Raw genomic sequence first — 26,509 nt, 5'->3', positions numbered from 1 at the left:
CTAGGGGCAGCTGGGCCCCTCTTTCCCCTGTCTGGAGCTCAGGGCACCTCAAGGATGAGGCCGGAAACCCTGCAAGCCCTCAGCTGCCCAGTCGGCGCCTCTACCACCCGAGGTACCTTTGTCCCCTGCGCATCCCCCTCAGCGTGCACGGTGTACGGGCAGCCGTCCCTCTGTGGGCTCTCCGAGATGATGCGAACCTCCACTTGGGGCAGCGGGGTCCCCACGGAGCCTGCAGCGGAATGGGACAAAAGGCGGCAGAGGTGGGACCTGAGGAGCAGAGCCAGGACTTGGCCTGGAGGGCGGGAGGAAGTGAGGTGTGTGGCCCGTGCTGTCCCCGGCAGGGCCCTCGGCATGGCCGACCCGGGACCTTGGAGGACTCACAGCCCCTGTGGCAAGTGCAGGGGAAAGCAGGCCTCGCTGGTGTCCCCTTGAGGGACAGGGCTGGAAGCCAGGGGTGCACATGCACCGTGCTTCACCTACTGGGTGCCGGGAGGGAGGCCTGCCTGGGCACGTACCTGGCAGGCGAGCCCCGGACAGGGGGCTGGACAGGGCCATGCCGACCTCGGTCATGCCGTAGCGCTCCAGCAGTGTGTGGCCCGTGGCGCTTTTCCACCTCTCCAGCAGGGGGGTGGGCAGGGCGGCCGAGCCAGACACCATGAGTCTGGGGAGGAAGACAGACTCATTTGTGTGCGGCCCACCTCGGCACTCGTGACATCGTTTGTGAATTCAGGGTAAAAATTAGTTTGGACAAAGGCAACTCTGCTTCTGGAGAGAACCTGGTGTGTTTCAGAACACGGACAGGTCTCTTGTAGAACGTTAGGACAAAGCAGTAGTTTTGGGTCTTTGCAAACAGCTAGTGTCCCGTTTCCAGATGACCCTGAACACAGCAGCAGCAGGTGATGCCGGCGACGGGCACCCAGGGGTAACAGGTCTCCAGAGAGGCTCTGGGGGCCGGAGGAGGACTGGATGGAGAGGTGGGGCCACAACCTGCAGGGCCTGTTCTGGGCGGGGGCTGGGTGCGTCTGGGGACCACAGATAAGAGCCTCCACAGCCTCATGTCACTCAGACTCCAGCCAACCTTGGCACTGACGGGCCTCCTCCTTGAAAGTGGGGAGACGCAGCGACCCTGCCCTGGCCCTGGGACTCCTGGTGCTGTGGGGGAGGCTGGAGGAGCCCACAACTGCTCCCGAGGCACGCGGTCTCCAGCTCCTCAGAAGTCTTCACAGAAGGGAGCGAAGCCACAGCACAGCACCCCTGAGGGACCCTGGTGGCTGGGGAAGCATGAGTCACGCCTGGAATGTTATCCTGCTGTTTTGATGCTGGGGATGGAACCCAGGGCCTCACACATGCTAGGCAAGTGCTCCATTGCTGTTATATCCTCAGGTCCTTTTGGACATTACTTTGAGATAGAATCTTGGTAAGCTGCCCAGGCTGGCCTAGAACTTGCAATCCTCCTGCCCCCGCACCCCGAGTAGCAGGCTTTACAAGCGCATGCCACTGCACCCAGTGAACACTTGGCGTTCTAAGTTCTAGTGGCCTTGCCATCCTACTGGGCAGCCCTGGCCCACCCTATTGTGCCACACGCCTCTGCCTTTGCCCTGTGGGTTGGGAGGGTCCCCTGGTCCCTTCCTGGAGAAGCCACGACTCCAGCACACAGGGAACGCAGAGTGGCCTCACAGCAGGCGTGGGCCAGACTCGGCCGGTCAGTGAGGGAGGCGGCCGCACAGGGCCGGGGACGATGCGGGGCCACAGCAAGGTGGCAGTCATGTCTCTGGCGGGGGGCCAGGACGTCACAGCCAGGGAGACCAGTGCTGGGCCAGTGGGCCAGAGCTGGAGGGTCAGCTCCCGTCCTCACCTTCGCACAGCACAGAGCAGGGCAGACTCAGGTGGAGAGGAAGACGGGCCTGGGAGCACCGACACGCAGGCAGGGCCCTGCAGATGGCACTGACAGCAGCACGGTGACTCGGAGGGCAGGGCCTGTGCACACAGCGGCCGGGAGGACTTGTCCTGTTTACCTGATTCTTTCTTTACAAACTGCACGCACAAAATCCTGGACATGAGGCTGGGTGAAGTGCTGGTCGTAGTAATCCAGCAACTTGGAGAACACGGTGGGCACTGCCATGAACACGTTCACCCATGGAGTTTCAGGACTTAGAAACTTTTCCCAAACCTAGAAAGAGAAAAGGAAGCCGGGTGAGGGCCAGACAGCAGGCCGATGGGACACGTGGGGGGTGCCAGGTCCCACTGCCCGGCTCTGAACAGCCTTCCCAGTCAGATCTGAGGCCCCGCGCAGGGCCCGCGTGCATCTGGATGGGAGAGGGACAGCCCGGAGCAGGAGCCGGGACCAGGGTTCCACCTGCAGTCCGGAGTGGTGGCCGGGCTCCTCCAGCTCCAAAGCGGGGGCGGTCAATGTGCGGTGGGAGCCCGGCAGCAGCTGCGGTGCCCCTGCAAGCCGAGCCCAGCACGGTGCCCGGCATAGACACAGGTGGCTTCTGTTCGTCAAGGCGCCGTGTGACTCAGCCACCTTCTCCATTAGGCACTGGTTGGATCTGTGTCACCCTAAGGCCCCTGGGAACAGCCAGCCGCTGGGGCGGCCACACCACAGCAGGGCGGTGTCACCCCCAGGCGTGGAGACCAGCGGCCTGAGGAGACTGCACCCTATTGCCTGCCTGCGCCGCAGTGACACCGAGGAGAGGCCAGTGCCTCTGAGACCAACTGTGTCCCCCGCTTACCCCTGAGCACTCGAGACAGGGCAGAGCCAGGGCGACCGCAGAGGGCCGGGGACAGGCAGGGAACCGGGACACGTGCGACTGTTAGATTCTGGGGGGACGCTGGGGATCGAACTCAGGACCTTGCACTTGCGAGGCAGGTGGCAGGACCACTGAGCTAAATCCCCAGCCCCACAAGTGACTGTTAAATGGCAGCTCTCCCCGGCTGGGCCGCGGCTCCAATCCGAATTCCCCAGGAGCCTCACTGGGAGGAAAAGACGCAGTAGGTGTGGAGAGGAAGGGTAGGTGCAAGCGAAGGACGCGCAGCTCCGAGCTCCCAAGCAACCCCAGCAGCAGCAGCTGACGTGTGGCCCTGGGTAGGACGCAGTGGTAGGATGGAGCGGCGCGTGCAGACAGGGCCAGTCACGCGCCCAGCTGGGTGGAAGGTCACAGCGGAAAAGGATGACCTTCTCCCAAGGGTGCCGGCCACGGGACACCGTCACAACCCTGCCACACACTGCCCCGGGACTACCTCACAGGCCGGGACTGGAGGCGGAGCGGAAATCCAAGCGGGACCTACAGCAAACCAGCCCCTCCCGGCCTGGGCAGCCCCCACTGCCCCTGCTGCCCCGCAGCTGTCGCTCCTTGTTCTGGCACAGATAACGGACAGTGGTACCCTGGAAACAAAGGTCACGACTCCATTCTCACAGGACCCATAGCACGCCATCTTCTCCCAAGGCGAGGTTATGGAACTGCCTGCCCTTGCCCTGTTCCGGTAACTCAGGGGCACATCAGGAGAAAGACCACCCCCTCCGACCCAGTGTGTGCCGGCAGGAACATCTCCTTGTTCATCACTTTTCCTCCGGACAGGAGTCTGCTGAGCCACTGCATACCCTAAACCTGAAATAAATCCTCTTGATCCCATTGGTCTCGCCTGTCTTTTGGAATTCTGGGTTTTTTGGTTTTGTTTCTTTATTTTTTGGGACAGGTTCTCCCTCTGTAGTTCAGGCTGGACTCAAACTCACAGCAATCCTCCTGCCTCAGCCTCCTGGGTGCTGGATTATTGGCATGTGCCACCACACCTCACTGTCAGAATTCTGCAACAAAATCACAATACTTCTAGGCAAAAAACTAAGAAAATCTTCAAGAGCTTTGGCTGGGGAAAACTTTCTGGGATGTGATACCAAAAGTATAATCTATAAGATTAAAAAGTTGGTAAAATGGATGTTACCAAAATTAAAAAGACACCATTAAGAAAATGAGAAGAGCCAGGTGTCATAGAACAACACACCTATAATCCCAGCACTCAAGGGAAGATGAGGCAGGAGAATCACATTTTGAGCCCAGCCTGGACAACACAGCAAGATCCTGTCTCAAAGTAAAAAATAAAAAGGGCTGGGGATACAGCTCATTGTGAAGGCTCTGGGATCTCCAGTACACAGAACAGAACAAAACAAAGGAGAAAGAAAGTGAAAGCCAGAGCAGGGGAGAACCCTGCCTGAGGGGTGGACACTCCCTTGTAACAACACCCAGAGAGAGCAGAGTGGATCTGGGAGGGGAAGCTGCTGTCCTGTGACCCTCACAGGCAGAGGATCCAGCTGCCTCGGGAACACTAGGGATCCCATCAGATCTGAATGCTGGAGAAAGAGGAGGAAGAGGAGCAGGAGGAGGAAGAGGAGGAGGAGGGCGAGCCCAGGAGAAAGGGCACTGCACCTCAGGGCACCAGCGGGGAGGATACAAACCTCAGGGCCCAGCTCCCTGGGTATCGGTCCACCTGACCCGAGAGGGTCCTTGCCGGGCTGAGCAGCACAGTTTGGTGGAGGCTCCATGGGGCTGAGCAGAGGAAACAGCTCAGGGCAATGCCTACCCCTGCTGCCCACAGCCCAGGTCACCTGGGCACAGCCACACTTGGGTCGGCCAAGGAGCGTGCAGCCCCAGAGGGGCTGAGGGCCTGCTCTTCAGTGCTTAGTGAACCTGCACCTTGCGTGGACCCCTGGTGGCAGCAGGGCCCCACACCAGCACGCCCACCCCCGCTCAGGGGCCCTGACTGGCTCCCCGCTGGGCATCACCTTCCCGCCTCCTGAGCTTCCACCCGTACCCAGCAGGCTGTCATCGCCACTGAGCTGGCTGGCTGCGGGAAGGCTGTAACCCCAGATTCACTCAGAGCCGCGTGTCCCTCCTGGACACCCCAACTTGGCCACGCTTTGGGGGCCTGAATGGTCTTGTGGGTCCCTCAAGATGCAGCAATAAGCATTTTACTCCTGCAAGCCACCTCTGGGGCAGCAGGGTCACAGCTGCTCCCACAGGGACAGGCACAGTCCAACAGGAGACAGCAGTGCCAGGTCATGGTGCAGGGGTCCCCAGGGCAGCAGGACCCAGTCGGGTCCCAGCCAGCGCACTGCCCGCAAGACCACAGGGTGGCCCCAACACGCAGCCCAGCTGCAGAGGGTCTGGGCTGCAGCTGACCCTCGGAGCGCTGTCGCTGTGGCCACGTGGGCAGTGGCTCCCCTGCTGTGTCAGTGCACAGACACTGACAGACCCACGGAGCAGGGGACCTGAAGCACCTCCGTGCACTCTGTCACGTCCCTTCTGCCCACACAACACCTCCGACCAGGCTGGGCAGCTGATGCTGATGAAAGCGGGAGACTGCTGCTGACTCCCAGGGCATGGGAGAGCGTGTGGCCTCCTCAGCCTCCTTTGTTTAGCATGGCTCTGCCCGCTTCCAGAGGCCCAGAGGAGTGTCGAGGGCAGCACAGGGCTGTCTGGCTCCTTTCACGCCAACCAGTGGACCTGCAGGGTCCCCAGATCCAGGTGGGGGCCCAGGGTGAGGACCCCAGCCAGTAGCTGTCAGGCCAGCACCGGGCACAGGAGAATCAGGTGGAGGCTGCCCAAGCAGCATTGGGGGAGGAGCCGGCCTGAGAAAGACTCTCCGGGGTTGCCCATTCTCTGCGGGGCCCGGATCTCTGCTCTACCTCCGACAGCACCGGCCACTCCGGCCCTGGCTCCTGGGCGGCTGTCCACGTGGCCATGGCAAGCCCTCTATGTGAGGGTCTCAGCAGAGCTGGAAGCCTGACCGTGTTCTAGGCCAAGGTGAGTTGCCCGGACTAGGGGTGCAGGCTGACTCCCCAGGGCTGAGCCCCAGCCTCCTCCAGAGAGGAGGCCCCGGATCCTCACCGGGCTGCCTCACCTGCCAGTCAGCACCGAGGCCCAAGGCCAGGCGGAGGTCACTGTTCCTCACACCCGCGGACAGGGGCTAGAGAGCAGGACCTGCGAGCATGCCCTCTGGGAGGGGTCCACATGGGTCTGGGGGTCCATGCTGCGCAGGAGGCAGCCTGAGACCTGACAGGCAGCACCTGTGGCAGCAGAGGGCATGGCCCGCACTCAGCCACCACACTGCCCACGCAGCACAGATGGGAGCCCAGCCCCGAGGCACTGTGGTCAGGAATTACCATCATCCGACCCCAGCACTATCAGACCTAAGGAGCTTCCCCAGCCCTTTTTATTTACTCAGAGACAGGGTCCGGCTAAGTTGCCCAGCTAGGCTTGAACCGCAATCCTCCTGCTTAGCCTTTTGGGCCCGGGGCTGTCGGTAGGTGCCAGGCCTGGTCAGACTCACTCGTGAGCCTTTTATCCCCGAGAACAAGAGCTGCAGTCGTAATGCGAGTCACAGAGCCACAGCCCCGCTGTAGGGCGTGCGCCTCACGGCGTCCCTGCCAGACAGGCACCGCGCTGTCGCCCCCTCTGGCCTACTGAGCCTGTGGGCGGTGCTTTACACACACTTGGTGCTGACAGCCAGACGGGTGGCTGAGGCGTTTCAGGCTGGAGGCATCACCACCACTGCCCTGCTCGTGGTCATCCCCCAGCAGAGGTTGCGGTCCTGAGCGGCCACACACAAGTGCAGCGCTGCCTCCTACAGCTCAGTTGCGCGCTGGCCGCCACAGCGTCAGGGATGTGGCCCCACCGCCCCGACTCCTGCCGTCCCCAGAGGGCCGCAAGCAGGCTTGCCGCTGACGAGGACCGAGCGGGCTCTTTCCTGCACTCGGGTCACCACCCGAGGGGACAGGGACGCTGCCGGCAGGATGGATGGAGGATCCGGGTCCCTGGCAGTCACCTCTTGGAGCAGGGGCGCTGGCCGCCACAGCGTCAGGGATGTGGCCCCACCGCCCCGACTCCTGCCGTCCCCAGAGGGCCGCAAGCAGGCTTGCCGCTGACGAGGACCGAGCGGGCTCTTTCCTGCACTCGGGTCACCACCCGAGGGGACAGGGACGCTGCCGGCAGGATGGATGGAGGATCCGGGTCCCTGGCAGTCACCTCTTGGAGCAGGGGGTGGCTGACCGCAGAGGAGCAGCTGTGCGACCACCGAGGAGGCAGCTGGAGCCCAGGACACAGGCAGCTGCAGGGGCCTGGAGGGTGCGGCCAGGGCAAGACCACAGGGGGCCTCCAGACTCCTGACCTCAGTGGTGGGTGCTGCCTAGCCACCAGGTCACCTGCCCATTGTTCCCAGCCCATGGTCCCCCAGTGTCTGTGGCTGCCCTCACCTGCTGGGCGCTGAACTCAGGCAGCATCACGCAGGTGGCTCCCACCCAGAGTGGGCACAGCAGCTTGTTGACCACGCCGTGCATGTGGTGCAGGGGAAGGACATGCAGGATCACGTCGTCCCTCGTCCATGCCCACGCGTGGACCAGCCCGGTCACCTGCAGGGCCAGGACACAGCTTGAGGACCGTGGGGCTCAGCGGGGCTGAGAGGAGGAAGGAGAGGAGGGGAGGAGGAAACAGCACCCAGGATGGGCAGGTGCAGCCGAAGCCCGAGGACTCCCGGGTGGCCGGCCAGTCCCTGAGACACCAAGCCCCAGTGCACAGCACACATGGGTCCGCTCACTCAGTGGCCCCTCACGTCTCTACACACAGTGCTTCACTTCCCGGCCCTGAGCGAGGCTAGAGATCACCAGGCCTCTCAGCAGGGCCAGCAGGGTGGTGACAGCCGGAATGGCCCTACAGAAGGGCAAAGGCCAGGCCACCCGGGAGCCCCGCCACTCCCAGGGCCGCTGGGACTGGGCCCTGCTGGAGCATCTTGGACGCACGCACCGTAGCCGTGAGGTTGCGGTGGGTGCTGAGCACGCCCTTGGGCCTGCCCGTCGTTCCGCTGGTGTAGAGGATCATGGCGCCCCGGTCCTGCCACTTGCGCTCCTGCGCTGGCTTCGCTGCCGGCTCCCCCACAGCCCCACGGTAGACGTCAGGAGGCAGAGGCAAGAGCGGGACCCCCAGCCTCTCAGCGACTGGGCCCACCAGCGGCACGTGCTCCGGGCTGGCCAGGACCACAGAGCTGCGGGAGTCCTGGATGAAGTACTCCAGCTGCGCCTCGGGGTGCTTCCAGAAGAGGGGCACCGCGATGCCACCGCTCATCCACGAGGCCCACTGGGCTACAACGTAGGAGACATCGTTGGAGCACAGGAAGGAGACCCGCTCGTCTTGCAGGTCTCCGTCCAGGCAACCTCGGAGCCTGCAGATCTCCAGGGACAGGCGCAGGCTGTGGTGGTACAGGTCCCGGTAGGTGTGGCGGCCATGCTGGTCAAAGAGGGCGATCCTGTCCCCAAAGGCCAGGGCCTTGGTGAAGACAGGGGCGGCCCCATCGGAGCAGGCAGTGGGGGCCGTGTGCAGGAAGTGGAGTCCTCGGTGTCCCCCAGGCGCCCGGCAGCAGGAGGCCACAGCGCAGACCAGCTGCCGGAAGGGCAGAGTCACGCGGGGCAGCATGGTGCTGACGAGCATCCAGCTGGTGTCACCTGCGTGCTGGCGAGGAGGGACAGTGCATTAGTGCCCTGGCTTCCCTGGGAGAGTCGAAGCTCCCTGCAGACCTTGGCCCGCAGGCCTTGCGAGGAGTAAATGCCATACCACAGGAATTTCCTTGTCCAACATCTCAGCTCCTTGTTTAACCTCTTTGTTTAAAGATTTCAACATCAGGCAAGTCCCTGGTACAGCAAAACACATTGTCTAAACCGAGGGAGGCAAAGGAACTTCAGTGCCTTGCGAGTGAAACTCAGAGCAGCTTTGGAAACCTGAGCCCGGGTCACTTGGGCAGAGGTGTGGGTGCCATGGGAGCTGTGTGGACCCTGGCGCCTGTGGATCACACCCTGAGCCACCGCCACCACCGTGAGCAGACACAGGGTGGCTGTGACACAGCTGAGCTTTATTACTGTTTTTAAATTCAATTAATTATGTTTGTGGTGCTGCCACGGAAGCCAGCTCTGCATGCAGGCCAGGCGGGGACTCCCAGGGGCCAGGTGCGCGCAGGGAGTGGGCGTCAGGTTTGGAGAGCTCTCCCTCCTCCCCTGACACAACCACTGCACGGGCCCAGATAACTGCACATAGCGCACACGGGAGGCTGCGATCCCCTCTTCCGGCTCCCACAGGTGTTGCTCACAGGCCATCCAGGCCGGGTGCCCATACAGCTCTGCAGCTGACTGCGAAGGCAGGACACTGACTATACATTCTCCTTCCCGGCGCTGACCGCCCCTCCGGCTCCGATCCCTTGTCAACTCCTTCCTGCCTTGGCCTCGAGGTGAGAAGGGGTCACCGCCCTCCTGGGAGCTGCTTGGGCCTCTGCTGCTCCCGCCCAAGGTAACTTGAGACTTACAGCGTGGGTCCCGGAGGCCCTAAGGAGTGTTATTCCGACAGTGGTAAAATGTTTAACACATATCGATGTTTTCATCGTGTAGTACCTCCTTCACCAACCGTGGCAGCTGACAGAGTGACCGCTCTTCCCCTGCTGTCCAGCCCGTTCCTACATCAGACAAGGGTCCAGCAGCGCCCTCCCTTGGGCTGTCCCTCCCGGCGAGGGCCAAGCCTGCTGTAGCAGGAGGAACTGAGCTGGATGCTACAGCCACCATGGGCAGACTGCTCCCGTGGGAGCACCAGGCCAGACCCGGGACTCGCATGCCACGATACCAAGATGCCAAGGACCGTGTGCCGCTGTCCCAGGCTGCATGCAGTGTGTAGTTGGCGTTCCACGGGCGGAAGCTGTGTACCTCGGCCCCGGCCCTGGCCCTGCAGGCTCAGGGTGACCAGGCGGTGGCAGCCGCTTTGCCAGTTCCAGGGTCTGAGCTGGGCCTGTGTGGGGTCTGCTTTCCCCTGTTCTGCGCCCAGTGACTGGCTGGGGGAAATCCAATGTGTTCCTGCCTTCTATACATGCTGAGCAGTTTTGTTCTCACCTCAGAAAACAGACTACACCCAACGTTTCCTAACTACCTCACAAAACAAACTCCAAACCATAAAGATGGCCAGAACCGCAGTGCACTGTGTACTTGAGCTCTGCGACGCCCAGTTCCGCCTCTGAGTCCTTGAGCGGTGGCAGGTATCTCCTCCAGCCAGGAGCTCAGAGGGACGGCAGCCTCTGGCCGAGAGGGAGGAGTCCACGCTGCTCATCCATCCTGGATCCCCGGCGCCGCAGGCACGATGCAGCTGATGTGAGGCAGCTCTGCCACAGGCCTGGGTCTCTGCTTCTACAGAGAAGCTGTGCAAACCAGGGGAGCAGCAGGGCAGGGCGCGAGGCAGGAAGGCGGTGTGCAGGGAGCACAGCGGTGTGGCTTACGCTGGTTTCCTTTTCTCCTCTCTGGGTCAGGCAGGGACTGCTGCGTGGTGTCTGGGAGCTCAGGAAAGATGTCCCAGGTTCCGTCTGGAAGGGAGTTTTCTGGAGTGTGGAGGAGCAGAGCACCCAGGCAGGTGACTCCAGGAAGGGAATCGGCACCAAACCCTCCTCCACTCACCGCACAGGAAGTTGGTAGGAGGCCCGGCCACTAGAAATGACACTGTCCTCCTGCTCAGAACGCAGGCCCCTGTGCCCCCAGGAGCTCAGAGCACAGCACCCCACTCCCCTCACCCAGGTGTAGGTCCTGTGGCATCAGGATGCCCGGCACCACCCCTCGCTGAGGCCCAAGGCCACCCATGGGGCTGTTCCCCCTCCCTGGTCCTGGGGAGGCCAAGGGCTCAGCCCAGCAGTTAGGGTTCTTTATCGTGCATCACAAGTAGCAGGAAGCTTGTGGGTAGATGCAGCCCTCAGGTACCAGAAACCTGAGACACACAAGTAGGGGGACGTGCTCACGCCGGCCTCGTGATCAAAGTGCGAAGCCAGGAGAGGCCCAGGCCCACGGCCCCGACTGTGAACAAGCGTGTGCTGGTGGCCAGAGGCCCAGCGCAGAACTGTGGGCAGGGAAAACATCTTAGCTAAAGATAAGGTAAACACCCAAATGTTCACCAGGTAGTGGAGATCATGGGTAATTTTTATATTCTTACTGCTTCTCAGTTTTTTCCAACTTATTATAATCAGAAAAAGAAAGGTAGTAAATGACATTTATTTTTTAAAAATAGAGATGCTTCAACCTCACCATTAATTTTTTTTTTTTTACACCAAACAACAAAACAACAAAAAAGACAAAGCCAGGCATAGTGGTGCCTGGCACACGTCTGTAATCACAGCACTCTGGGAGGCTAAGACAGGAGGATCACGAGTCTGAGCCCAGCCTGGGCAACTCAGCACCTTAGAGAGTCTGTGTCTAAATATTTACTTACTGATACCAGAGAACTGAATCCAGGGCCTCTGCACTGAGCAGAATTCCCAGTTCTTTTAACTTTTTATTTTGAGACAGGGTCTAAGTCACTAAGTTGCAAGGCTGGGCTAGAACTTGCAATCCTCCTGCCCCAGCCTCCTACAGTGCTGTGATTACAGGATGCACCACCACACCCAGTAAAACCCTGTCTAAAAAAAACAGAAAACGGGCCGAGAATACAGTAAGTCTGAACTTGGGAACAAGTTCCACTCTGGGAGAACATGTGTAAATCTCACCAAGCGAGTCTCAGACACCTTTGGCACAATATGCAATGTAAAGCATTAAAGAAAAGCTTCATGCGTCCCATGATCTTGTCCGTGTCCTTTAGAATTGTAGCAACGGTTGAATGATTGATGTTAGAAGAATGAGGGACAGCAACCATTTTTTCTGCCTGACTCGATGTCTTAGTCATTTTCGCTTTTGTTTCCATGGTTATTGTTTTGAGTTCCTGGCCTCCCCTGCACATCGCTGCTGCTTCTGCTCCTGCTTCTGGACACCACAGCAGCTCACAGCAGCATGCTGGGAGAGCCCTGCACACGCCCGGGTGCTTCCGAGATCTGTTCGCATCTACAAGTGTTCATCATCCAAGGTCCGTTCATGTCTGTGAAAGTTTGCAACTCCAGTGTTCGCAAGTAGGGGATTTGCTGTACAGCTCAGTGCAAAGGCCCGGGACTTCAATCCTCCATATGGCCAAAAAGGGGTGAGGATTTCTGCTGTTGACGGTGGGTATACAAGGTATGCATCACTGTAGTTGTTTCTCAGAATGATAGAAACACATAACAATGAGATGATGCCTTTCTTCTTTTAAGTAAACTTGCTGGTTCAAACAGGTTTACACACACGGCGGAGAACGAGCTCTGACAGAGTGGGCCTAGGGCTCGGGGCCCAGCAGCCCACAAAGGTGAGGAGAGGCTAGCGGAAGGGAGGCTGGGGCCACGGGCCCCAGGGAGAAGAAGCCAAGGGCAGCCGCAGAAGAGGGGACAGTAGCTCTGTGGGCCCAGACCGCTTGCTGGGCTGGGGCCAGGTCCCCACTCCCAGCCACAGGAGCCCTCTGGTTGCAGGCCGTTTTCAAACTCACACTTAGGTAGCCGAACACGCAAGGCACGAAGCCCACAGGGCCGTGGCCGCCCTCACACTGTGGCCAGGGCCTTAAGCCCAGGGAAGGGCCAGACTCGTGCAGAGCCGCGCTCTCCAACCTCCGTGCTCTGAGGTCCGGTGTTTGCCCGGCAGCCAGTGCATGAGCAGGCCTGACCTGACCACCCCCCCGCCTTGCACTCACCTCACTGGGCCCTGGGTTGTGCTGGGGTCACGGTGGAAGTCGGGCTGTGGGGCAGGCGCTGCCGGAACTGTGTCCGGCACCAAATAAAATCCCCAGTGCGACAGGTCCGTCACCCATTGTGTCCCTGTGCTGCAGTGCCCTGGCAGTGGGTTCCGGGAACAAATGTTCCAGCCTATCCAGGTCCCTAACCCAGTTTCACCCCCAGATCCCTGTGTGCAGACAGCATCCTGATGGGGCTCTGGGCAGCTTGAATAGTGCTCACTGAAGGAGACAGGGACCACAAGGGAGTGTCAGGCACCTGTTCTGCCTCACCCTCCGGAGGGAGAGCAGTGCCCACCCGCACCCATGGGTGCCAGCCCTGACAGCACTGCCATTTCTCCGGCCAGGGTGGGCACAGGGTGGGAGACACCTTTGAAGCTGTGGGGCGTCCACACCAGCCCACCAGGACCCCAGTGTGAGCAGAATCTCCATCCTTGGGGAGCCAGCCTCCTTTCCAGCACACACTACCAGACAGGAGATCCCACACCTGGAACCACAACGTCCACCTTTGTTTCCGGTTCTGGGGATGGAACCAGGGAAGCTCTCGGCCGCCAGCCATGCCGCCAGCCCTTTTTACTTTATTGAGACAGGGTCTCAATGAGTCGTCAGGACTGGCTCTGAAGTATGGCCCTGCCAGAGTGTCAGGGCCGAGTTCACGACGCCAGCCCAGGGGAGCGCGGGCAAGTAGCTTTAATCCATGTGGCCGTGCTGGGAAGTGCAGACAGAACTGCTCACAATCTGTCCTCGAGGGGCTGAAAGGGCTCTGGAGGTTTACAGAAAAGGGGAACGAAGGTGAGGTTGGAATCTGCACAGCTGGCCACATCTGGCTGCCCTGCTTCTGGCCATTTTCTCCCAGCAGGTCTGAAGGAGCCAGAAGCACTTAGGAGCAACTCTGTTCCCATCATGAGATGATAGCTTCGGGGCGACCTTCCTGTGAGCTGGGAGGTCCGCAGAGCGCTGCTCTTCGTGAATCTGGGGTGACTGCCATCGTAGGACTGATAGGAGATGTCTGAGTGTCCCCACAGGGGTTGTAAAAGTATCCCTGCAAATCCTAGTTACTCAGATGCCAGTGCCCTCAGTCTCAAAAGGGGTAAGGCAGGCTGGGTAAATGTAGGGCTCATGACCTCATGTTCTGGACACTCCTTAAGCGAGTAGCGTGCCTAGCCGCAGAGCTGGACAGGGTCTGACCCCAAGCCTTGAGGTGATAACAGACACAGAAGCAAAGGCAGGCAGCCACACTTCACCCTGCTTTCATGCAGGCCCAGCCCCAAGGGCCCTGTTACACTCCTGCCTCAGCCTCCCACACAGCTGGGGTCACAGGTGTGTGACAGGGCCTCTGGCCAGTGTTCATTTCAATAGGCCTAGTGGCCACTGGGTCAGAATGGACTCTGCAGCTCAGGACCACAGCTACCCAGAGTCAGCCTCATAAGGGTCCAGTCTGGTCAGATTGCAGATTCCTGAGTCTCCTGGGAGGCTCTGGTCTTGCTGCTGCGGTCTCTGCTTTAAGCCCCCTGCATTATTCCAGCCCAGAGCTCAAAAATCTCTGCTCACTGGCCTGGGCTAGGGTGGGCTCTTAGGAGGATGACTGGATACTTTGCCTCCGGGGCAGGGGAACAGTGGTGACATCTAATACTGGGGCGCACACATCGTAGCCCAGGACACCGTCTTCCCTGCAGTCCCGCTTCCGGTTCCCGGGAAGCCCAGAGCTCCACCGGAACACACACTGGCATGGCCAGGGCAGCGCCTGTCATCCTGGGCCACGGGGGCCATCAGGGCTGGCACACTCGGACACAGCAGCAGAGGGGGCTGGCGCTATCGTGAGGGCCAAGTGCCCAGCCTGTGCTTTGGCTCCCGAAGGGCACTGCAGTGCAGGCACAGGCACTCAGGACGACCAGACGATGGAGGACAGCCTGACCTAGGAGACGCAGGCTACCACAGCCCCCGAAAGTGATGGCAGGCATGGGCAGCCTGGGAGGAGAACCCTGCAGGAGCCCTGGGCATGGGCTCAGGCTCTGTGGTGGCCCCAGGAGCCATGCACAGGAGGCTCAGAGCAGAGGAGGAAGGACCCTGAGCAGGAGCCTGGCAGAAGAGCCAGAAACACTGGAAGGAGATCCCCTAGAACAGAACAAAGGGCTGCGGGTGAAGACCGGAGAGGGAAGATGCAGAAGCCAGCGGTCAGCTGGAGGCCCAGCGACGGCAGGGGCAGAGCAGACAGGCCGGGGAGGAAGACACAGGACTCGGGAGAATCAGCAGAAGCAGGGGCTGCAGAGCCCAGCACAGTAGGCAGGGTGGCTGTGCGGACCCAGCAGACAGCCATGCGGGAAGGCAGCTCCATGGGGTGGCTGGCCACACAAAGCTGATGCTGCTGCTCCCTGTCCTCAGCCAGCCTGTCCCCGCTGTAACCCCAGGCAGGTCAATAATGGATGTGGACTAGGCGGGGTGCGCCCCCTGTAGACAGCAGCGGGGGTCTGCAGGCTGCACTGTCAGCGGCAGCTCCCGTCTGCTCCAGGAGACTCTGGGGTCCCCCCCTCCCGACAGTGTGAGTGCCGCTCAGTGTGGGGACCCCTCCCCTGGGCCCTCCCCTGAACCCCATCCCGCCCACCACCCAGCCTGTCCCCAGGAGGCCTCTAGCTTGGCACCCTGAAGGAGGGCCCCAGGGTCCAGAGAAAGAACCCCCGTGGTGTGTGAGGGTCACGCCTGCTCCGTGACAGAAGGAAACAGCTGGGGCAGTCGCTCACACGGGACATCTGTCTGCCATGCTGCCTCGCGCTGTGGCCCTGCTGTGGCCGTAGTACAGCGTGCGCCCGCAGGAACCTCCACACTCACAGAGGTTTGCTCCCCAAGAGGGGTCCCCAAGGCCTGCAGCTCCCACTTTGCAGGGCTGACTGCGCCCCCAGCTGGTCCAAGGGCAGGGAGGACAAGACTGCTGCAGCCTCCTCGGCCTCTTGGGTCAGTACTGCAGGACCAGTGCCCGTCCTTCAGCCTCTTGCCCCACATGAGGAGCCACAGCCAGCTGAAGGGCCTGCAGACATCACCACAGCCTGGCGAGAGCCCCCAGCCCAGCTGAGCTACGTCCCATGCCAGAACCCACAAGAGGCGACAGTGCTGCTGGAAGCCACTGTTTCGGGAACCAGCACCCCACTGTCACTGGGACGGGCCTTGGACAAAGCTCCCTGCTGAGCAGCACCCTCACCTGAGGAGAAACTCCCTCCACTGTGGCTGTCAGGGACATTGACTCCGGAAGGCTCAGTGAGCACCAAAACCGGCAGTCAAAAACCTGCTGGAAAGCGCAGGAGTCATGGCGCGGAGAACCAGACAGAACCGAGGCACAGCTCACTTTGGGATGAGGATGCACCTGTCTGCGAACGTCAGACTATCGTCCCGCGGTCCCAGGGCAGGCACAGGACCGGGTACGACAGAGGGTGCCGGGCTCTGAGAGCCACCACCCGAGACCGGGAGGGACGCCCACCGGCAGGACGGCGTGGCGGGCACCGTGGCACTGCTCCCCCTTCACCCCTGCACCCAGCTCATTTCCCTCCTCCCCACGAGGCCCATGCTCCAGGGAAGGTGAGCATGGCTGACCCAGGCCAGTCACAGGTCCACTCACCTTCCAGGGATCCTGCCGGGAGGTGTGAGGGTGCGGCTGGGGCAGCAAGGAACTGGTGGAGTCGGGGAGCTGGGGCAGCCGGCTCTCCCCTTTCCAGGAGAGCTCCGCCAGGCACCGTGAAGTCCGGGCAGCTTGCAGATCGGGGGAAGATGCTGTGCAGCTCCGAGCTGCACCCACAGTACCGCGAGCTCATGCACTCCTGGCCCAGCTCTCTGTCGTCCCCTGTTCCTCAGGGTCCGGCCAGGCCCTGCAGCGAGAGACATGGCACCAGAGGCCGAGAATCTGGACAGACAGGTTCCACAGCTCAGCTTCGTTCATTCTGCGTGGTTGTCCGTGGTCATCACACCTCACAGTGGAGGCATCTGCTCTCCAGAAAGATGGGTGCGGGTGCGCGAAGCCGCGGGACACCCGGAGGGCAGAGCCTCTCCCCATGGCCACAGCAGCCACAGCTGTGCTGCATGGGCCAGAAACTCCACCGCCCAGATCTCCCCCGGGCTGAGGCAGACCCCCACCTATCCTGCCAGTCAAGCCGACCGCCCTGGTGCTCTGCTGCAGCCTGTCTGTGGGCCATCTGGGTTTCACAACTTTCTTTAAATCCTGGCAAGTAGTATTCACTGGGGTGAGCGAGGAGCAACGCAGACACCAGAAAACAAATTCCCTGACTGACCAGCCCTCCGTCACTCCTGCCCCAAGGGCGCACACGGGGGAGCGGGTGGCGAGCTGCTTGTGACTGGCCTCCCGTACTCAACGCCTCCGGCCCTTGTGGCCCGAGACCCTGTCAGGGAACAAGGCCCTGGGTGAGGCCAGGCAGCACGTGCCAGGCCTGGGCTTGCGGCCGGCTCCAGGTGAGCCCTCAAAACTGCAGGACTCTGCCAGGGGCCTGACCCATGTGCGCTGCTGTCATGGCCTGCAAAGGTGTATTGAAACAAAGCTCCAAGGTGGACATGCCGCATGGGCGCCCAGGGGATGGAGCCCTGTCATGGGCACCCCACTCCCGGCCACACGAGGACCCCTTCCTCCACAGAGCCTGGCTCAACAGCCTCACCAGTGAAGTTATCAAGCACATGGCCACCGTGGCTGGCCATGACTGGGTGGTACCAGTGGGTGGTCTCACACATGGCACACATGCGGGTGAGTGGTGCAGCTGCCAGCTTTGGGGAGCAGCCATGCACAGGCCCAGCAGTGCTAGTCTGGATGCCATTGTCACTACTCTGCCAGTGACCTGTGGCCACAGTGCCTTTGCTGGGACTGGAAAGTCGATCCATTTCCAAGTCCTCCCCTGGCTACCCATGGCCCCTCTGCCTGCCAACTTTGCCAGACACCTAGCCCTGCGTCCCTGCTGCCCCTCTCTGTGCCTCACCGCCCAGTGCCAGACCCAGGGGCCATCTGCTTTTGGATGCAGTGCGCCTTCCTGTCCTGCCACTTGGGCCAGGCCGAGGCGGGTGCCATGCTGTCCTGGATGCCATGGCCAACGTCACATTGGCAGCCTGCTTCCTGGAGTCCTGAGCCTCAGTTCCGCATTCCAGAGTGCAAAGCCACCAGTTCGTGGGGAGAGATGGAAGCCCTGAGAACCTGGGGCTGGAGGCTGAGTCAGGGCCAGCCCCTGCCCAGGACAGGAGACCCAGGAGGCAGAGAGGCTCCCGGTGACCTAGGCTGCAGTGAGGACCAGGGAGGGTAGGTGGAGATGCAGATAGCACAGGGTGGCGGGGAGAGGGACCCACAAGGTATGGCCTGAGGCCCCCTCCCCACAGGAATCACACTGTTCAGAGAACACACTTTTCCCCGTGGACCACAGTGGCTTCCAGTGGCAGAAACATGTCCTCCCTGTCCTCAGTCCCCGTGCCCTACAGGCCAGCATGGTGCAGGCTCTGCCTTGGTCTCCACAAGGCCTCTCTGCTGTGTGGGGACAAGGGCCACAGTACTGGGGTCACCATCCTCCAGGGGCCTCACCCTACCTCGATCACACCTGCAAAGACTTTCCAAGTAACATCATGTGTTGGGGCTCCCAGCAGGTATGAATCTTGGGGACGCCAGTCCTGTGGGCACCACATGAAAAGGCCTGGCATTTCCCTGGGCACTCGGCCCCAGATGCCTGGATTCTCTGTGAAGAAGTGGCCAGGCTGGCTGCTTTTGCCATGGACTCCCTTGAGCCCTGTGGAGGAGGTTGCCCCACTTTCGAAGCTCTCTGGAAGCCAACTTGACACTCCATCCTTCCCCAATGAAATTTTCCTTATTACCAAGTTAACTTAGTTTATTGAAGAAAAGCATACAAAAGGCACCTTTATCCTCAAATACAGAAGGATTGTGAGACATGCCTACACTTAGACCCCAAAGTGTTCTGCAGCAGAGGGCTCAGGTGACCATGCCGAGGAGCAGAAGCTGCCTCACTGGACACCAGGACAGGAGGCAGTGACTGTTCCACCCACCCTGCAGAGGGCTCCTCTCCTGCCAGGCAGTGCTGAGGGAGCTGGGTCTGACCACCTGTCAGGGTCCAGTCAGGGAGGCTGGGCAGGGTCTGGGGAGACAGACTGGCCAGATGGCAGCTGTTATGGCTGGAGCTTGGGTGCCCCGTAGCAGGGCCCAGCTCCCAACTGTGCCTTTAAGGCAGACTGGCCTGCTGTGGAAAGGATCAGACCCGGTGGCTTAGAAGCAGCAACATGCATTTCTCACAGCTCTGAAGGCTGGGGCCCAAGGGCAAGGTGGCCGTGTGTCTGGGCTCTGGGGGGCTCTGTTCGGACAGCTGCTTTCTTGCTGTTCTCACAGGGGAAGGAGGGCTCATGAGCTCTCTGGGATCCCATGAGTGAGGTCTCCAGGTGCTGATGTCATCGCCCAGTGAAGGTTCCACCTCCTAACCATGCTGCAGCAACTGCAGGCCAGCTGCTCTGAGTCCTGCTCCAACAACCACTGGCTGTCCAGTCTTGAGAAAATTTCTCTCTCTGCACTTTCCCGCCCTCATCCACACAGTGGAGATAATCATCAGCTTGTTAGAATTAAATGAATTAAAATTTATAGACTACTAAGAACAATGGTTGGGATAGAGTAAATGCTGTGTTAGATATCATCAGCTTTATAACCACATCATCACCAGCACCATCACTACCACCATCACCTCCATCATCACCATCACCATCACCACCATCACCACCACCACCACCACCATCACCATCACCACCATCACCACCGTCACCATCACCACCATCACCACCATCACCATCACCACCACCACCATCACCACCACCACCATCACCACCACCATCACCACCATCACCACCATCACCATCACCACCACCACCATCACCACCATCACCATCACCACCATCACCATCACCATCACCACCATCACCATCACCACCACCACCATCACCATCACCACCATCACCATCACCATCACCATCACCACCATCACCACCATCACCATCACCACCATCACCACCATCACCACCACCATCACCATCACCATCATCACCACCATCACCATCACCATCACCACCATCACCACCAACATCATCACCATCACCATCACCACCACCATCACCACCATCACCACCATCACCACCACCATCACCATCACCACCGTCACCATCATCATCACCACCCTCACCATCCTGGTTGAATGTGCAGCTCCATTCCCACTGGCAGCCTGGCCTCTGGCACGGTCCTCTCCTGTGGGTAGAGGTCCCATGCCTCCTTTCCCAATGCCTGTGAGGCCTAACATGGCAAACTTGTGCTCAGAATCCAAACATGCACACTTCCCTGTGTCGTACCACTTGATCTTCCCAGTGACCTAGTAGGGTGAAGTATTCCTAGTCCTAACTTAGCCATGGGGAAACTGAGGGCCAAGAATGCAGGGATCCCAGCAAGGTCTCAGAGCTGGTGGATGGGGGCTGAAAGCACCCCGGAAATGACTTGGGCCTGGACCCTGCATCCCTTTCCCGACCATTTCATGAGCCTGTCCTGAGTGATTCTCAGTCCTGGTGTGCACAGAACCCCGAGGCTTTGTCAGGAGGGAGCTGACGGGGGGTGGGCAGAGCTGGGTGTGGGTGCTGATGACCTCTGTCTCCCAGGTAGCCAGCACTCTGGGCTGAAGGAGTAGCCGGCGGTGGCACTCAGGCGGGAGGGGTCCCGGCAGTTTAGGGGGACAGAGGGGCGGGCTTTAGGGACCTCCTGAAGCTTGGCATCCAGCCGAGGCCAGGCTGCTGGGGCAACGCACTGCACAAACAAGTCACGGCCTCAGGCAGTGCTGGCTTGCAGCCTCCAGCCGGTGCCTGCCACATGTCTGCTGGCCCTGCTGGCCAGATGGAGCCCTGCCAGGGATGGAGCCCGGCCAGCAGCATGGACACTGGGGACAGGACGTGTGTGTGAGCGCGCAAGTGTGACACACACACACACCAGGTGGCCACCCTGCGTGCAGCTGCAGTCCCAGCCGTCAGCCCGGGCTGCCCTCCCTGCCCACAACTCCTGCAGCCTGGAGACACACAGAGACTTCCCCCAAACTGGAAAGGACCCACAGAATGAGGCTTTCCTGGGCTGGGCTTTCTTGTTCTCTTCAGCCTGTGACCGCCACATCACGGACAGCAACACTAAGGCCCAGAGAGGCCCAGTAGCTTCCCCAGGACCACACAGCAAGCTGGCTCAACCTCTGGTCCTGTCTATGTAGAACACGGGCAACTGACTGTGACTTGGCAAATATTTACAGGTGCTGATGACTGGGGGTGCAGCCTGCCCAGCACAGGACAGGTTCAGCTTCACCGTCTGCGTGGGTGTGACCTCCTCGCCCGGTCACTTCCAGGTCTCACAGCCCACCGAGGTCAGCGCTGCTGACCAGGACAGGGCTGCTCCTCCCCTCCGGAAAACACTTCCTGTCCACCTGCATGCGTGTGTGTGTATGCGTCCCTCTCCCTGCCCCCGTCCCTCCGTTTTTTTGAGGCAAGGTCTCGCTATGTAGTCCAGCCTGGCCTCAAACTCACAGCAATCCTTCTGCCTCAGCTCCTGAGTGCTGGGATGACACTCAGGTGTAACCCCTGAGGGTGTGCACCGCTATGGCACCGTCCTCCCCGCAGTGTCCTCCAGGACAGTCTGACACACCTGTTTCCGGTGTCGGGCAGGAACACAGCAGAACAGTGGTGTTTCTGCAGCAGGCGGTGGGGGGGTTGCTCAGCCCCTACCAGGGGGCACGGAGCTCTGTCACTAGGAAACCCACTCTAAGAAACCCAGTGGGCCCACACCAGATCCTCCCTATCCGAGGAGGTTAACATGGCACCCAAGCTCCCCACTCTGCCGGCCCCTTAGGCTCGGGGTCAGAGCATGGGCTGGGCGTGTGGCCAGACCTGGCTTCACTCCAGCTGCTTTCTTCTGTTCTATGCAGCAGGTGCTTCCCCTGGGGCCGGCTGACCATTGACTCTGGTCAGGGCTCTTGGCTTCTTGGAGCCTCAGTTTCCCTCCTGCAGGTGGAGCCATGCCAGGGATGTGGGGGGTGGGGGTCAGCAGCAAGCACAGCTTCTTCCCGGACTGTGCTGGGCCAGCACTCACTGGGTGCTGAGGACGGGGCTGTCATGACACAGAGCCTCCAGGGCCACCTGCAGGGCCAGTGGGGTGTCTTCCATGGCCCAGACGCAGGTCCTCTGTCTGCTGAGGAGCCCTGTCACCCAGCGCCAGACAAGCTGAAAGGAGACATCCCCCTCAGTCTGCCGAAGGACCCTGCACCCCACGCCCACCACACCCTGTCCAAACTAACAATTTCACTTCCCGGTGCTGCTTGGGTGGCACCGGCACTGTGTGGGGAATGTTCCAACGCCCATGCCTGCACACTTCTGCTCCATGCAGCTGGGCCGGTATCAAGGCATGTGGTTGCTCGGGACAGACCCCCACCACAGGCCTGGCCGTCCTGGAGGTGCCTCTGCCCTGCAGTGAGGACAACAGCAGGTGAGCTGCAGGTTCCATGCCAGCCTTGGGCTGTGACACCTTCTGTGGGCCCGGACAGAGTGGCCTTTGGACCACAGGCAGAGGGACTCTCCGACTAGGAGAGGTCGGCGTCCTGGGAGGGTGACGAGGCCCTGTATGTGGTGTCCTACCACTTTGCTGTCATGGAAGCTTTGACCCATGGAACGGCCAGGCTGACTGAACACAGAGCATTTTCTCTGAGTGTCCGCACGGCCACATATGCTGGGGGAGGATCGGGACTCCCAGCTGCCCCACACAGAGAGGGCGTGAAACTCAGAAGGGCCCAGGCAGTGGTCTGCATGCTCCCCTGACTGTCTCTTCCCCAGTGGCCTGCTGCAGGTCCCGCCATGCCAGCAGTGCCTCTCCAGGGCACCCAAGACGCTAGCCCAGCAGAAATGAGGTGGACAGGCCAAGCTGATGGCCAAGGGCGGGTGCAGGGCTCCTGCTCAGGATGGCAGGCAGCCCAGGGCCTTGTTCAGGTGGTGCCCAGGGTCACCCCTGCAGCCCTCCCCCTGGTCACAGCTGGGGCTCTGGGGTGCTCGCGGCTCTCCCAGCTGTCTGCTGTTCTGTGTCTCAGGCGGGTGAGTCAGGAGGGTCAGGGGTTCGGCTCACCTGGAGGCTGGCCACATCTCAGATCCCCGTGTCCGTGCTGACAGTGTGGCTGCTCACTCTGTGAGCCTCCCTCCCTCCTCCTGGATAGCACCGGGCCTGTGCCCTGTTCCGTACCTGTCCCTTGAGGCCCTAGCGAGAGTCTCTGCAGGTTGTGGAGAAGGGGAGACTGAGGCTGCCAAGCGGCCCCTAGTGATGCATCTCCTGCCAGCGCCAGGCCAGTGGCTGGGGAGCTGGGGGACAGGTGCCTCTTCCAGCCTCCCCCCAGCTTGCCTGTCCTAGGATGTCAGGGGTTGCTGGGGAAGTCCCAGGCTCCCTCTCACTAGGACAGGGGCAGAGGGCCTCAGAAGCCAGGCTGGTACTGGCCACCCCAGCCAGTGGGGTGGAGGGGGAAAGACAGTTGACAGGGCTGAGCCAGGCCCCTCAGTGACACCGAGGAGGACACCCAGGGATGCACAGGAGGGCTACCACCCTAAGGTACCCTGGAAAAGCCCGGAACTGCTGGCAGCTGTTGGGGGATAGGGTGGGCAGTGAGGGGACTTTCAGTTTCCGGGGGACACTTTCTCCCTGCTGAGCCAGTGCCCGACAGTCTCCTGGTGCCTTCCTGCCTCCCCATGAGCTCACACCGTGCTCAGCCACAGCGAGCCAGCAGCTGGCTGGTCACCATGCAGTGTCCTCATGGCTGCTCTGGGCTGGTGGCCCTGGCTCTCTCCACCTCCCGCCATCCAACCCTGCAGTCCTTCATCACTGGGCCATGGGGCCACCAGGAGCCATATCCACCCCAGTGCTAAGCTTGCTGTTTGCCCTTGCAGCGCTGAGAGCAGGACTGGCACCCTCTGAGGCCTGGTGCCATTGGGCTGCAGCAGGCCTGTGGGGCACTGTGTAGGGTGGGGACCCTCAAAGGGAGCTGCACTCAAGGCCTGCTTTCCTTCATGTAGAAACAGTCACTGATTTCTGTCTCCTTCAGCATCCCCGGTCAGGGAAGGGGTGCCAGACGGGTGGGGTACTGGCCAGCGCTGCCCACACTGGCCTGGAGACATGGCTGTGCATGCGCCACATCCTCCCACAGCTTCTGAGTCGGGTTGTGCCAGGACGGGCACACGGCCAGGCTGGGGTGCTCATCTCTCGCTGATTTAACCTGCTCACATCAGCCCATCTACACCAGACTCACTAACTGGGGATTCACTAACGTAGTGAGCTTACACACAACCTCAATCTCAGACACCAGGAAGCAGGAGCCTGAGTGACACGAAGCCACACAAGTGTGTGGGCAGGGGGCCACTCTTCCCCAGTCTCATGCACATGCAAAACCCCAACTTCTGCCCCCACACCCGGAGGGAAACAGGACGTGAGCCCGGGGTGACATGGGCCTGGGCGGCAGGGAGGGGCTGGCACTGGCACAAGGCCCTGAGGATGCAGAGCAACTTTCCACATGAGCTCAAGTTTCCAGCCAGCGGCTGGATGAGGTGGGAGAGCCGAGCGAGCCACCTCTGCCCGCACCCACTCCTGCAGTGCAGATGTCTGTGCTTCCCAGCGCCTGGCTCCTGTGTGACACAGGCATCCCTTCCGCTCCCAGCATGCTCTTGTGGGAAGTAGAACCACGGGTCCACTGAGGCCAGTGCACACAGGTGTGTAACACTTTGTGTGTACAGTGGAAGCCGGGACCGGACAGGCGCTGGCCAGCAGGAAGCCAGGGCACCCTGCGACGGACGGCGGGGAGGAACGTGTCCCTGAGACTACGACCGGGGGTGTCAGAGGCCGTGTGACTCTGTGTGTGTGAAACTCCAGGGGACGAAGACCAGCACTCAGGATGGAGCAGGGCAGAGGCCACACAACTGAAAACCCACTCAGGACAGAGAATGCTCTCTGTGAACACGTGCAGCGTATGAGGCCCAGCCGCACCGTGCTGATGAGTGGGATCAGTGCCTGGGGAACGAACCTGCAGGGGGCTCCAGACAGAAAGACGCACAGAACTGAGCCACAGCTGGGGGAAGCTGGAGGCCCTCGTGGGCTGTGGGCCACAGACCACAGACAGCAGGCCGCAGACATCTGTGAGAACCCAGGAGCCGAGAGACAGGGACGGTGACCTGTGACGCCATCAAGGAGAATTCCTGTCACCGAGGGGAGACCACTCACTCTGCGCCTGGTGACGTCAGTGAAACCAACCAACCACCCCAGAAGTTTCTCAGAGGAAAAAATACTTGAGATGTTGAGAGTAAGGAAATAATCCTACTAACTTCAAGGCAGAAAAAAAGTTTAATTGTTGCATGAAGTTCATTAGGCCATCTTAAAACAGTGAATTCTGAAAATAGCACGGGAGTATTTTGAGGATTTGGGGAGGAAGATGGTTCGGATCTAACGACCATGCCGTCCTGAGGCAGGCAGCAGTTATGCAGAATCCCAGAATGGTGCCCACTGTGGACCTCGCCCAACGGACGGGCATCAGGAGAAAACCCCAAAGAATTAGGGGCAGTGGTGCACAGGCTGAAAGCAAAAGGGAGCATCGTGATGTGGACAGCAGCACCCTGAGAATTCCACACGGCCACCCTGTGTGCAGAGCCAACCACGCTGGCCGCATCCCCGTGTGCTCACTCGAGCCATGAAAATAAGGAAGAGGGGATTGAGCTCTGCACTCCGCATGGCCACGACTCACAACTGACGCGCCGAGCAGAGAGGGGAGGCCAGACACATTTCCGAAATGAGGACCTCTCAAGAAATAAGGAAACTGAACCGAGTAAAATAGTTACCTAACGACAGCCAGAAGCAGAGGAGATGGTGGACACCCGCCTCACGCACACGCACGCACTCACGCACACGCACGCACTCACGCACAAACACAGCCACCGAGGAAGCATCGCCAGCTGTGCAGCAGTGCCGGGCACAGACGTCACCATGGCTTTGAGTCTGCGCTCCGCGGCCTGCCTGTTCCAGACCCTTTGGAGTGCATCTGCGTGGCCGCGAGGCAAGCAGAGTCCCCTTTCCCCAGCACCGACGCCACCCCTCAGTCAGAGCCGAGCTGCCTGCTGCTCCCTGTGACACGTGCTGTCACTGTAGTGACCATCAGAGCTGCCGCCTGGACCGACCCCTGCGCTCTCCGCCTTTCCCAGGACTGTGCAGCCCTCCTGCGTCCTCTGCGGACCCAGGTAAATCCGCATTACTCTTCCTGCTCGTCTCCTCTGCTCCCTCCCAGCCGGCCCCCAGTGGCTACCATTCCAAGCTCTCTTCTGTGAGTTCCACGTCTTGTCTATAAGTGAGACGATGCAGCTTTTATTTTTCTTAGTTTTTTGAGACAGGTTCTCACTATGTAGCTCAGGCTGGCCTCAAACTTGCAGCAATCCCCCTGCCTCAGCCTCCTAAGTGTTGGAATCACAGGCATGCACCACCACACTTGGCTGAGCTCTCTTTAAATTCCAGCCCAAGCTCTGTTTGTGTGTGTAAGATCAGGACAGAGACCCTTAATAGGACTTTTTCTTTTCCCTCTTGGTGGGTATCCATTAAAAGCTTATGATTATTATTATTATTACTGTTTTTTGATACAGGGTCTCACTATATAGTTCAGGCTGGCCTTGAACTCACAGCAATCCCCTTGCCTCAGCCTCCCAAGTGCTGAGATTACAGGTGTGCACCATCATCCCAGCTCTGGACCATGCAGCTCTTGTCTTTCTGTACTGGCTTATGTCACTCAGCCTGATGTACTCTGGGTTCATTCCTGCTGTCACAAATGACA

The 26,509-nt window shown here is 60.4% G+C and overlaps 1 protein-coding gene across 3 annotated transcripts in view; it reads right to left on the bottom strand.

Moving 5' to 3' along the window:
• Acsf3 (acyl-CoA synthetase family member 3) overlaps positions 1-12,664 on the bottom strand; it is a 34,897-nt gene extending 22,233 nt beyond the window's left edge. For all 3 annotated transcript variants that reach the window (XM_010627551.3, XM_010627552.2, XM_010627553.2), the window contains exons 1-6: positions 12,588-12,664; positions 7,794-8,495; positions 7,247-7,402; positions 2,016-2,170; positions 516-661; positions 117-229 (exon numbers count right to left, since the gene is read on the bottom strand). In XM_010627551.3, coding sequence (XP_010625853.1) covers positions 117-229; positions 516-661; positions 2,016-2,170; positions 7,247-7,402; positions 7,794-8,474 — 1,251 coding nt within the window. In that variant the 5' untranslated portion in view covers positions 8,475-8,495; positions 12,588-12,664. The remainder of the gene's footprint in view (positions 1-116; positions 230-515; positions 662-2,015; positions 2,171-7,246; positions 7,403-7,793; positions 8,496-12,587) is intronic.
• Between the last annotated feature and the right edge of the window lie 13,845 nt (positions 12,665-26,509).

This window comes from Fukomys damarensis, unplaced genomic scaffold (assembly GCF_012274545.1).
Source record: "Fukomys damarensis isolate Sample0158 unplaced genomic scaffold, DMR_v1.0_HiC HiC_scaffold_32, whole genome shotgun sequence".
Classification (NCBI taxonomy): domain Eukaryota; kingdom Metazoa; phylum Chordata; class Mammalia; order Rodentia; family Bathyergidae; genus Fukomys; species Fukomys damarensis.
The sequence above is the reverse complement of the archived record's forward strand: the minus strand, read 5'-3'. Positions and strand labels throughout refer to the sequence as shown.